The 12,919-nt window shown below is 40.7% G+C and overlaps 1 protein-coding gene across 2 annotated transcripts in view; it reads left to right on the forward strand.

Moving 5' to 3' along the window:
• Nucleotides 1-12,919, forward strand: part of grm4 (glutamate receptor, metabotropic 4) — a 244,553-nt gene that overhangs the window by 197,820 nt on the left and 33,814 nt on the right. For both annotated transcript variants that reach the window (XM_018760620.2, XM_018760621.2), the window contains exon 7: nt 9,164-9,364. In XM_018760620.2, coding sequence (XP_018616136.1) covers nt 9,164-9,364 — 201 coding nt within the window. The remainder of the gene's footprint in view (nt 1-9,163; nt 9,365-12,919) is intronic.

Below are 12,919 nucleotides of genomic sequence, written 5' to 3' on the forward strand. Positions count from 1 at the left end.
TTGTGTAAATATAACAGAAGACATGGGCATTGGTGAGTGAATGCTATATTATAATAGGCACATAACTGCCTTTTCTGCGAAGACTGAGCAGAAATATGAAGAGCTACAAGAAATCCCTGAAAGCGGCATAGCGCCTACATACACATATACCGATTAACGGGAAAACCAAAGACCTGAGAAAGATCCACTGGTGTTGACACATTGTTAAGCTACCCCATAAATTGTCATATAGGAGTTATAATAGTGCACACATTTTCCTGTTAGATGGCAAGTGCTTGTGGTGTGTTTGAAGCTATCAAAAACATGAGTTGGAAGGATAATTAAAGAACTAATAAGGGGTTGCCAAAGTGTGGAATTAATTTTTATTTTGACAATTTAAACCAATTTATGTAACAGGAATCAATATAGATACTAATGGAAATGGAGCAGTTGGAGCACAGCTTGGCACAAGAGCTTTCTACTTATGACTCACCTGCTTTAATTATGGCGGAGGCACAGAGACAAAGGCTGTGAGACCTTAAGCACCTTTCATGCCAAGAGGGAACATAAAAAGAGTCCAGCAGGGCTGAGGCTGCTGTTGTACAAGGCCGTGAGATTGGCCTACTTCATGCTCCTTGTGCCCTTCTTTTAGTGACTCTAGCCATCCTTTCTCAGACAGCTGTATTATGCTCTTAAGTCTGATGATGGCAATGTTCATGATAGGCTTGCATGGTGATGGTGTGTTAGACATCATGTTACAAAAACCACCGATATATGTTTTTTGATAGTGCACAATACATCTTTGCAGAGACGTATTGATTCTGTTTTGAGTTCACACTTTTCATTACCACTCATTGTAAATTCCAACAAATTCATTTTTTTTTATGGTTCAGTCACTCGAACGGTGCTGTAATTAATCGGGCTAATTATGTTGTGGGAGATGTTACCACGTGCAGTGCTCATTGATGATGTCAAGTTACTTTTTTCTACTTTATTTATAACCACTTGCTATATTATTAGCCAAAGTGTATGCTAAACAGCTCTCATTTATTAAGTTCCAAAGAATGTATAGAAGTATAGCTAGTTAATTTGCAAGTTTCCACATACTTCTTTCGTGGTATTATAACTGTACTGTGTAATATTAAGCTAATCAAAGGGATTGTCAAAGATTCCAATATAGTACTTATGTAGATTACATTTACACTGTAGATTATGTAAATTACTATAAATTGTCATGAGTAAAGGTTTTTTAGGTTCAATAACTATAGAGCAGCAGCTTTCTGAAATATACATGTAAGAAGAAGGTTGATTTAAAATTGTTCCAGTATTTTTCATGGTATTCAGCAATTTAACTGCTGACCTGAATTGTAAGAAACCAATTATAATGCAAGAATTCCACACATACTGAGAAGTGATGGCTATGGCTTCCTTGAAGAACTCCATTATTTCTGTTCACAGTTCTTTAAAAAATTAACAGCTTTTTTTTCAAGGAAAAAAAGTTTACTGTATTTTTGGGCAAAACAACTATAAAATATATTAAAAAATATATCTAACCCTAACCCTAACCAGCTGATAGTGTTGGAGATAGAGCTGATCTCTTTGCATTCAAAGGTTCCCCATTCAAATCTCACCAACTGTTGTAGTACCCTTGAGCAAAGTACTCATCCTAAATTGCTCCGGTAAATTTACTCAGCTGTTTAAATGAATAAATAACTGTAAGTCACTGAGCATTGCAAGTTGCTTTGGAGAAAAGTATCAGCTAAATGAATAAATGTAATGTGATACCGATATATTATATAGATACAAGACTGCATTTTGATTTGTCTTTGGCTGAGGGAAAGCACACATAGTGACAATAGAGGAGATGTACCCACAAATTTAAGAGTATAAATAAAAAAAGAAAAAGTCAACTTTTTAGCTTTAATAAAGTTCTGAATTTCATTAATAGCAAATAACCTTGACTTACAATAGGTGAGTGAATCATCAGCACCACAATGAAAAAGAAATGTTCTTGGTTAGCTGCTATGTTCTCAGTGACAAACAATGAAACCATGTGCCAGGTAAGCTGCCTTTTGGACTGCCTTCTGAGACATTATTTCTTTATTTATTTGTTTATTTACCCACCCCCCACTGGCAATGAATGTCTGGACATTGTCCAGAGCGAGTGGAAGATTCCTTTCAAAAGTGCCTGCAGACAGCTTTGAGTAACACTTTTGTGTTATTTGCGCATGGGGAGACTGAGTCTGAGTCTGTTTATAAGCTCAACATGAGGCAACAACTAGTCAACAGACCCTACAGGGCAGAGCGAGCTCACCAGTGAAGGTGATGACGAAATGGTAAGCATGGAACGAAGGGCATCAGAAAACTTTGTGTGATGAACACACACAAACAAAACACATCATTTTCAAAATTTCCTACTTTCAGTTCACTTGAAACCTATAAACCCATAAAGGTCCAAAGTCAATATACCAGACGCGTTCTCAGTACAGGAGGTCATTGACTTACAACATGTGTGACTTACAGTAACCCTTTATTATATTATTATATTTTTGAGTCCCAACATTTGGTTGTAATGTCTAACAACAACCACTCCATCTGAAGTCTAATAACATTGTTTGACCTGGCTGCTGCAAAACTCATGGATTTCTTATGGATTCAGTCAGTGTGTCTATCAGAGATTGAATTTTTTTTTACAAAAATGTTTTATTACGGGGGCGCGGTGGTGCTGGGAGCTTGGCCGGGTCCCGCTCTCTGATGGGTCTGGGGTTTGGGTCCTGCTTGGGGTGCCTTGTGGCAGACTGGCATCCCGTCCGGGGTGTGTGTGTGATTTATTTACAGAATATTTCATCAGTGATTCCAAAGAAGCTACTTTTTATAGTGTCAGGTAAATAAAAACATAAGTATTCTAATAGGGCAGAAAAGAAAAAGTGAAAGAAAACAGATTTAGAGATGAAAATGAAAACTGTAGCATATCACACACACATAGACTGAAACCGCTTGTCCCAAGTGGGGTTGCAGGAAACCGGAGCCTAACCTGGCAACACAGGGCGCAAGGCTGGAGGGGGAGGGGACACACCCAAGACGGGACACCAGTCTGTTACAAGGCACCCCAAGCAGGACCCGAACCCCAGGCCTGCCCGAGAGCAGGACCTCGCCAAACCCCTGCACTACCGCACCCCCTCTGTAGTACATCATGAAATTGTATTTATAATACATTAATACTATTATTCCATATTAATTTTTTACAGTAATAATGTGTGAAATTAATTAAAAAAGTGCTAATATCTTGATGGCAACTGTTGGTCTCGAGAGACCGTGGAACATGCGTACAGGATCAGGGAGCACTAGAAAAGCAGCACTTGGTGTGGCTGTAAAGTCCCACATGGGAAAGGCAGTTTCTGTGGCAACTGGCACTTTCGAAAATGCCGTTGTCTGGTGCTGTGGACTATAATACTTTTTTCCGCGCTCTCCTCTCTTCTGCTGCTTGGTTCTGCGCGCCGTCCCTCCTCTTGACACCCTCCCGAACCTCCTGCCTCCAGCGGGCACTGTCACTAGTGCACTCCTCCCAGTCTTCTATTCTGATGCCCATGGCCTTCATGTCTTGCTTGCAGACATCTTTGAAGCAAAGGTGGGGGCGGCCCAGCTCCCTGGTTGCAACTTTTGACAGTCACTTCATGACAAGGTTGTCAGAGAACAACCCCACAGAAAGTTGAAGTCCACATGGATGATGTGAAGGAATGATGACCCATAGTGTAACAGTATAGTACACCACTGAAAACTGTTGGTGCTTAGCACCTGATAAACTTTTTTTTTTTTTTTCTTTTTTAATTACATGGAACTTGTAATACTGAGAACTTTGAGAATCCAAGACATCCTTCTAAAACCACAGTTACACATTTTTTGTGCCTTCATGAAACTTGGCGAGAAAAGGATTGAAAGTTGTAGCTCGTATAATTTCACTCCATAATTAAAATAGCAATTTACAAAAAGAATCATTATCCACCCAGTTAGTTATAGTGCATAAATTTTCAAGCCGCTCATATTGCTCTTAGGTTCGAAGTGGTCGATAATGCATTGCTTCATGTTAATGTCACTGGGATAGAGATTTCTCCATTGCTTTCCGCAACCTATTTTCTATCACAGCTTTGTAATGGAGTCTCTTTCTGCCTGAAGAGCATAGCATTTTTTGTGTGTAAGCTAGTTCACAACAGACATTTCCCTAGGCTTAATTTATTCATCACCACAGAGGTCTGTTCTCCCCGTAAATTGCAGACTCCTGAAGATGATGACCTATTTTTCCGTGTTGGACTTTTTTCGGGACTAGAACTGTATTGTGGTACTTTAAAAGTCTTCTCTTTTCCCCAAAGCTTATTTTTTTTCCTGCTTTAAAGGGAGAAAACAGCAAACAATTAGTGGTGTCAAACATTAGGACCTCCAGTAGAGTGAGGCGGAGCTTTGAAGCCACTAAATTAGTAGTATGGTCTTTAAAAGCCCCGTCTCACCTTTCCTCAATTCCACAAAGAACTCAGAGATTCAGTTTTCTTTGTACATACAAGCAGCACTCTAATGGTGGGAGACAATGTGCATAAGAAAGGTGTGGTTATTTTTTGATTGGGGAATAATGAAGGGTCACAGATGGTGTCAAACCAATACAAAGAGCAGACATCGACACCCTCAGCGGAACATAGCTCTTCTCAACTTCTGCAGATACTTACAAACCAACTAGTGTTCACTCCCCTTGAATTTTTTCTTGCTTTATCATTTTATAACATTGGATTTAACTAGATTTTTTCCTGATCAAACAGAACAGATCAGAAAAATATTCTTTACAGTCAAAATGGAAACACATTTCTACAAATCAATTTTGAAATAATTACAAATGCAAGTCACAAAATATCTGAGTGCATAAGTATTTATCCTTTTACTATGACTCTATAATTGTTTTTAGAAGTTGTTGTTAAAAAAGAAAGAAAAAAGAATGTGACATACAGTATGAGCTGAGATGTTGGGCTGGTAGGATCCTGTTTGCGCTACAAACCAAGATCTGGTGGTCCTTTATGGCTCTTGTAATCTGTACGGCAAAGCCAGATTGCAAAACCATTACAGAGAACTTTTTTATTCAACTGGGGCATTGTCTGAGATGTGAAATTGCCTCTTCCTTCCGCAGAGACATGCTGACAAAGGCCATAGATAAAAGAAGGATGACAGAGTAAAAAAGTGCAATCTGTTTGTTTGGAGCCTGCATTTGTTAACTTAAGGGGTTTCCATTTCGATAAAGAATAATCTTGTGGACCTCTTGCCAAGCAGCTGTTCAAAGAGAACAAAACACATTTCAGCCTTACAAATTACCTTATCTCACTCTGTCTTATCGTAGCAGCACCCTGTCTTGTTTACATGAGGAAAAGCAGCTTGTTGGGAAAGGGATTGCTGCAAATGACCACATGGGCTCGGGGTGGTGTCAGTACAACAAGGGTAATGAAAATGGGCAGGTTGGATCGAAAGGTTAGGGCTATCTTGGTGAATCTCCTGGGTGGCATTGCCACTTGAATTCCGTCATGTTAGAAAAAAATTATTTGGTTCTCTCAGTAACTGAGTAAAACAGAAGTATGTGGACTGCCATGAATAATACAAGAAAGCATCTACGAAAACCAGTATATGAACAAATTTTTGTAAAGGTTCTATAAGATTAGCTTCACAATACACATACAATATCAATAAAACAAGCTTTCAAAGAACTCAAGTAAAGATTAACAAGCCCAACTGAGCAGGAATTCTCTATCATGATACTCAAGAGCAGGTTTAAGAAAAACATTTATGCTACCAAGGCAAACTTTTTGTTGAAGGGTAGAATGTGCATTTTTACGTGCAGAGAAGTTTTTGAAAGAAGAAACCATTTATTTTGCTTTTTTATCATTATATGATTTTGAGAAGTTCATTCCATCATAACTAGCTACTCAAAGTTTATTTACCTTCTGCCTTCAGTCCAAGAAATGTGACCGATTAGGTCTATTGGACTGGCGGACTCATCATGTTTCAACAGGCTGTCACACTGTACTATCCTCGACTAAGGTCAGGGACAATTTAAGGGACCATGGTCAATTGCCATGTCAAAGATCAGTGCAAATTGACTCTCACCTATCTATCAATGCCTTTCAGTACATCTGCTCTGCACTCAAAATCCATGAGCACACTGAGGGTAAAATGAGGGACACAAATATCACCAGCCTGTCCAGGCTTACAATTACTACTTACAGGGGCCTAAAAGGAAAAAAGTAAATTAAGGCTTGGATAGATCTGATGAGCTTTGAAGGAGGTGCGTATTGCAAGTAATGATTACCATTACTGATAGAATTTGCTTCTAGGTTTTATAGGCCTGGATACATAACTGATTCAGATTCTTGATGCTCTCTGAGCAAAGAGTGAAGGGGTGTTCTTCAAGGTCTTAAAGTTCAAACCAGAAATATATACCCGCTCCCCTGGCGGGTGGAAAAAAAAAAAGTCTTTTAGCTGTCTTGATGGAGACATTCTGACCTGCACTGGAAAAGTTGTTGTGGAAGGGAGAGGCCTCCACCATTAATTTTGATGGTGTTTATTTAGCAAGTCGAAATTAAGGACCCTAGTCAATGGTGCCATCGCGCTCTCCACAAGGGCAAGCTGACGAGGCGCTGCTTAATTGCCAGAGCTTGGTGTTAATTGAGACTTTGCTTAGGAATTAGCACACTTTAAAAGCATTAAAACAGCCTCCGTCATGATTAATATACACCTGTCATAACTAATTACATTAATGCCGAGGAATGATTGCTCCTGTCTTTACTCTGTTTCCCTCCTCCTTTTAAAGTCCCCGTCATGCTTCCCTTGCCTTGATTAATGTGCTCTTCACAGGGCTCAAATGTGATACCTGTGTATGTGCGCGTGCGTGCGTGCGTGTATGTGTTTGTAGTAAAATGCTATGTAGGTTGCACCGCTCTTCCAAGCTAGATTATCACATACAAAAATGCTTCTGATATAAGTGGACGTATCAGCTGGTACCAATGCAAGAATATATATATATAAGAAAAACATAGTTTAATTGAATATTTTTATCTCATTCCAGTTGCCTGATTGCTGTAGCCTTCAGTTTGTGAAAATAATGGTCAGCTGACAGTATAGTGGATGGCTAGAGAATTGTGAGAGACAGGTTAGAGAACTGCAGGATCTCCCACAGGTCACACTTACAGAATTTCAAAATTGAAGTCCCCAAAATCTGAGTTCATTACTTATTAATTTTACTGAGGCCTTTATCAGAGGCACCTTACAATATTGGCTTTTTATGGGAAGCTACTTATAATCATTTACGTTTATATAAGAAGGTAATATTTACTTCAGCAATTAAGGGCAAGTACACACACACACACACACTTTCAGAACCGCTTGTCCCATATGGGGTCACAGGGAACCAGAGCCTACCCGGCAACACAGGGCGTAAGGCTGGAGGGGGAGGGGACACACCCAGGACGGGACGCCAGTCCGTCGCAAGGCACCCCAAGCGGGACTTGAACCCCAGACCCACTGGAGAGCAGGACTGTGGTCCAACCCACTGCGCTACCGCACCCCCTAAGGGCAAGTATCTTGCTCAAAGGTACTCTGGTGGGAACTTAGATTCAAACCCAAGCAAGATCCTAACTGTACCCACATGATACCTGCTGCCTCCAAATTCTGACTGAAGGAAAGAACGAGGTCGCAACCAACCCTGTCACTTTAAAACTACATCGATACAGCCTATCTGTGTACTTACCAGAATTGCACTTCTACAAGAGTCTGACAAATCTTTTAGCAAAACTGACTGTAGATCTGCTGATAAACTCTGCATAAGACCTGAAATGAAAGCAACACATCTTTCAACATTTGAGATAGAAAAAAGGTTAAACACACAGCTAATATTGATCGAACTCCAAAGTGACACACATCTCAGAAAAATATGAGTGCATTTCAACAACAGAGCCCATTTGATTATAAAATATGTCCAACATTAACAGCTCTTTTAATAATATATGCTAATAAACAAATGCAGTTCCAGTAGTGGTACAATATCCTAGTGTGACACTTTCAGTTTTTCTTTTTATCTTATGCAATAAACATCCAGTCCTCTGCAACATCACCCACACATCCAGATCTTATAATTTGGCTTTGGAAACCTTGCTTTTCAAGATGTAGTGTTTTATGCATCCTCTGTGTGTTGCACTTGGTAAAAATGTGGGCTTTTTTGCATCAAAGCAGACTCTGGTCCCTTTGAGAGTGAGGCACGTAACAGTGACCCGTGGCTGATCCTCACCAATCAGCAAGCCATTGGAGCTATAATGAGAATTTCAAAAGCCATTTTTTTTTAAAAAAGAATTCAATTTTCTTTCTAAAAGACAGTCTCTTCTGAAGGACGTTTAATCAAACAACGCATAACTGGCAATTCAGTTCCACGGAGAGTGGAAAAAACCTAAATAATTCACAAACTGCATTGGACAATGGCACAATCCAAGGCTGGCAGAGATTTCTGTTGCTTGATTTTGCAAGTCTGGCAATCATGGTTCTGCATCTGGCTCTTCAGCCGCTCAAGGGCCCCAAGGCTTTCACCTCCAGCTCTAGAGTGTATATAACCTTGACTTGTGAAAGTAACAAACAGTGCGGTGTGACCCACTCCGTTAAGTCTGTGGGCCAACTTGGTTCCTTTTGGTTGACAAATAGCCCATGCAGCGACTGACAATCAAAGCTGTTCTATCTGTGTGCTGAAGGAAATTACCCTTGAAAACTTGCTTGGATAACTCTTGTTCAGCTCTTGCATAATTTGCAAGGCTTCCAGCTGATGGTTCAGTGCGAGCAAACCTAGTAGTCTACAGCCAGGTGTCACGAAGGAAGGTGACGGATCTTATCTGTCACTCCATACCGAATGAAATGCCATTGCAATTATGGCATCAAAGAAATGTGGTATTAGAGTGTGATACGGGCAACTGGAGTGACAGATACAAGTGTATGTTATAGGCATTTTGATTGACAGGGATGTCCCTTGTGAGCAACCAGAGGACAGACATTTATTATAGCTAACCAGAATGGCGAAGGTAACCCTTTGTTATGCAGTCACCATGGTGACTGCAATGACTGCAGCATTACTGTGATTTCATAACATGTTTTCTTCTGTCTTCTCCCTCCCGACCAGACCATGAGCGGATCGGGAAGGACTCTTCCTATGAGCAAGAAGGAAAGGTGCAGTTTGTGATTGATGCTGTCTATGCCATGGCGCATGCCCTGCATAGCATGCACAAGGATCTCTGCCCAGGCAGAGTTGGCCTCTGCTCCAGGATGGACCCCATCAATGGCACCGTGCTGCTCCACTACATCCGCAACGTCAGCTTCTCAGGTGAGCCAACCCAACCATTGAATGGGCACGCTGATGGCTGTCCAGCCACTCATTTGGGCTTAATGTGCTGCTCTCAGCTCTTGTGGGTGCAGGTGTGTAGACCCTTTTTCAACATCTCACAGCCTCAGCGGCAGACAAAGAAGAGATCTGGGATGTTGTTCAGTGACTCATCCGGGTGGCCCATGAGGACCAACGTTGGGAAGGGATGTTATTCATTATATTTACAAGAATGGTGAGACAGAAATGGAAGCAGAGCATTCTAGAAGTGTGAAACAAAGCTTTCACAAACGGGTTTCAAAAGCTTTTTGCTGACAAAAAAAAAAAAAAGGTATGAAAAAAAGCAATGCACTGCATTGTCTTTCTAACCCAGAAAACCTTACGTTTGCTTTTAAGCTGTTGAGTACACATATTATTTTTTTGTATTAATAGTCACATCAATGATGTTCTTAACAAATGCAGTAAAAGCAAAATATCCATAAGATACCAAGGAAAACATAAAAAAAAACGTTTTTCCTCCCACAAAAGGGGAAAAAGCGTGAAATCGGCATCAGCTCAGCAGGCAGGGGTGTACTGTAAGCTCGCTGTACCTCGGTCCAAAATAACAAAAAAACAAAAACAAAAGCATATCCACATTTGAATGAGATTGCCTCTCTGCCAAGGGAGCATTTGAAGTTACTGCCTGGCTGCAGTTTATGCAAACCTGAGGTGCGCTGAGAGTCGGTGAACAGCACACAATGCATGCTGAGTGGTCTGGATGAACAATTTTAAATGTGATGGTTTTAATGAGCATTATAACAGTTTTGGAAAAAAAAAAAAAGATGAACAAAACAGGCATTTTTACAGCAGTATCATGTAACTATTCATTGATAACACATTTCTGATGGATACTTGTTGCAACCCTTGCATGGACGTGTTACAGTGATAGCCATTTCCCAATTCATTTCACTCACTTGCTTACAGAAGTCCACAGTACAAAAAGAAAAATAAAATCTTTTTAATAGTTCACATATCTGCAGGATAACAGCTGGGTTCAATCCATCTCTTCATGCAATAAAATTAAGAGGTTGTCTTTACATTTTGAAAAGAAAATACACACACACACACACACACACACATTTTCAGAACCGCTTGTCCCATACGGGGGTCACGGGGAACCAGAGCCAACCTGGAAACACAGGGCGTAAGGCCGGAGGGGGAGGGGACACACCCAGGACGGGACGCCAGTCCGTCGCAAGGCACCCCAAGCGGGACTGAAACCCCAGACTCACCGGAGAGCAGGACCGTGGTCCAACCCACTGCGCCACCGCACCCCCGAAAATAAAATTGAAAAAAATAATAATCCCTATGAAATGTGGTACCATTTCATTTCTGGAATTGTTAAGGACCACTGAGAATGCAATCCTACAAATCAGTCTTTGGCTCCCTTTTCAATAAATCCATTAAAACACAGGGCAGGGGCATTAATATTTTCATCTCCTGCCCATTAAAAAAAAGCTTGGGACTATGTTTGTGTTTGGGGGGGGTATCTTCTGGGACTAGCCCCCCACTGAGATATCATTTAGAAAGACCTCCTACAGTACTGAGACTCATAGTCCAAAGGAGGGGCCCATGGGAGAGTGGAGAGGAGAGCCAAATGAACCAGGATCATCAAAGCAGAGCTGGTGTTGTAATTAAATGGAGTTATTCTGTTTATTGGGGGGGGGTCTTCAGGGACCATGCTGGCTGAATCAGACCTAGGAAAATGTGCTACTCAGCTGCACTTCCCTCTTCAGCACCAGCATTCTGGTCAGGTCACTGCTGAGCCTCACACCACCTGCAGCTCCTTTGAAAAAGGGAGCGAAAAGGGGCTTTCCCTTGCAATCCACCCACATGGATCTAACATGAGGCCAACAAGAATTTATACGAGACTTGTACACCTGCTCACTGGCAAAGATGATCACAATGCTACCTATGGCCAGCAGAGGGCTTTCTGAGAAATCTGCCAGCAAAGTGGACAACACAGGCTTAAGACTGTTATGACATGATAAGAAACACAATAAGTAAAAAATATATATATGTGTGTGTATATAAGTTTTTGCATATACATGAAAACTTATATACATAAATATTAATACATATTTATGTTTTTGTAGATACATGTAATACATATCACAAGTATGCACCTGTGGCTGCTTGATGGTCCACAGATTTGCATTTTTTTATTTAGCTGATGCTTGTGACTTACAACATTGAAGTGCTTGTAAAGTTTTACCCATTTATACAGTAGGGTAAGTGTTTGCAGGAGTAATTCAGCATAAGATTCTTGATGAGGGCTGCTGTAGCAGGTGATGGGATTTGAATCTGGGTCTGTAGAGTGAAAAGGTGGCAGCTGTAATCACTATGCCCTTGCTCCCTCAGAACTGCTGAATCCCATTCAGAATTCGAGAAGTACCTTGAAGGAAGTTCAAGAAACATCAGGGCAGCACGGTGGCACTGCGAGTAGCACTGCTGTCTTACAGTGCCTGGGTGGTATGAGGGAACGTGGATTTGATCCCCGTTCAGTCTGTGTGGAGTTTGCATGTTCTCCCCGTGTCTGAGTGGCTTTCCTCCCACAGGCCAAAGACATGCTGTTTGGGTTGCCCCATAGTGTGTGAGTGACAGAGAGAACGTGTTTCACTGATGTATGGATGAGTGACCCAGTGTAAGTAGTGTATCTAGCAGTGTAAGTCACCTTGGTGAGTAAGGTGTGTGGGCTGATAACACTACCTAGAGTTCATTGGAAGTCACTTTGGAGAAATGCGTCTGCTAAATAAATAAATATAAGAAGAGTCTAAAAGCACATCTTTCTTATCCACTTTTTCCTGATCTCCTAAAAGCTCCATAAATTTGCATCACATCATCAGTCACAATAACATTTGTATTTCATATCAGTACTATAAGTATTATTTGTGTTATGTTCACTGGCAAGAAAAAAAAAAAAAAACTCTTCTGTTATGATTTGCACTTTTGCTAACTTTGAGTTGTGGGCCACTTTGGAGAAATGTTTCCTATACATGAATGCATTTAAATGTACATATAGATGTAGCTGTGCTTTGTGTGCTATCTGACTATGGTTACATCCTTTGGTCCATTGTGGAAAGAGATTCCATAAAGAATTACAAAGTTTAAATTGCCTGAAAGTTTTGTAAGGATCAGAATATCTCCCTGAACAGTTCAGTCTTCAATTCCATCGGTATTCTACAGGCCTTTTCTTATAGAATGAACTGATTCACTTCCCATCCTTTGCTTTCTAATAACATCTAAATGCCAAAGTAAAATTAAATGTCTGCAAGTTCTGCCTTGTGAGAAGACAAGCACAGCATTTCATATAGTCAAACCTTTCTACAGCGCCCATCAACTGTTCTCCTTTACACTAATACTTTTTGACACTATAAATAGACTTGCTCTTTGTGATCTAATGCCTCAGGTGGTCCTGCCGTATAATGCCAAAACTCCCTTTGATCCAGACTCCAGGAGGGACAACAAACTTCAGTGGGTGACCAAACTTCCAGGCCCATTGGGTTTTTCCCATATTTT

This window comes from Scleropages formosus, chromosome 19, assembly GCF_900964775.1.
Source record: "Scleropages formosus chromosome 19, fSclFor1.1, whole genome shotgun sequence".
NCBI lineage: Eukaryota > Metazoa > Chordata > Actinopteri > Osteoglossiformes > Osteoglossidae > Scleropages > Scleropages formosus.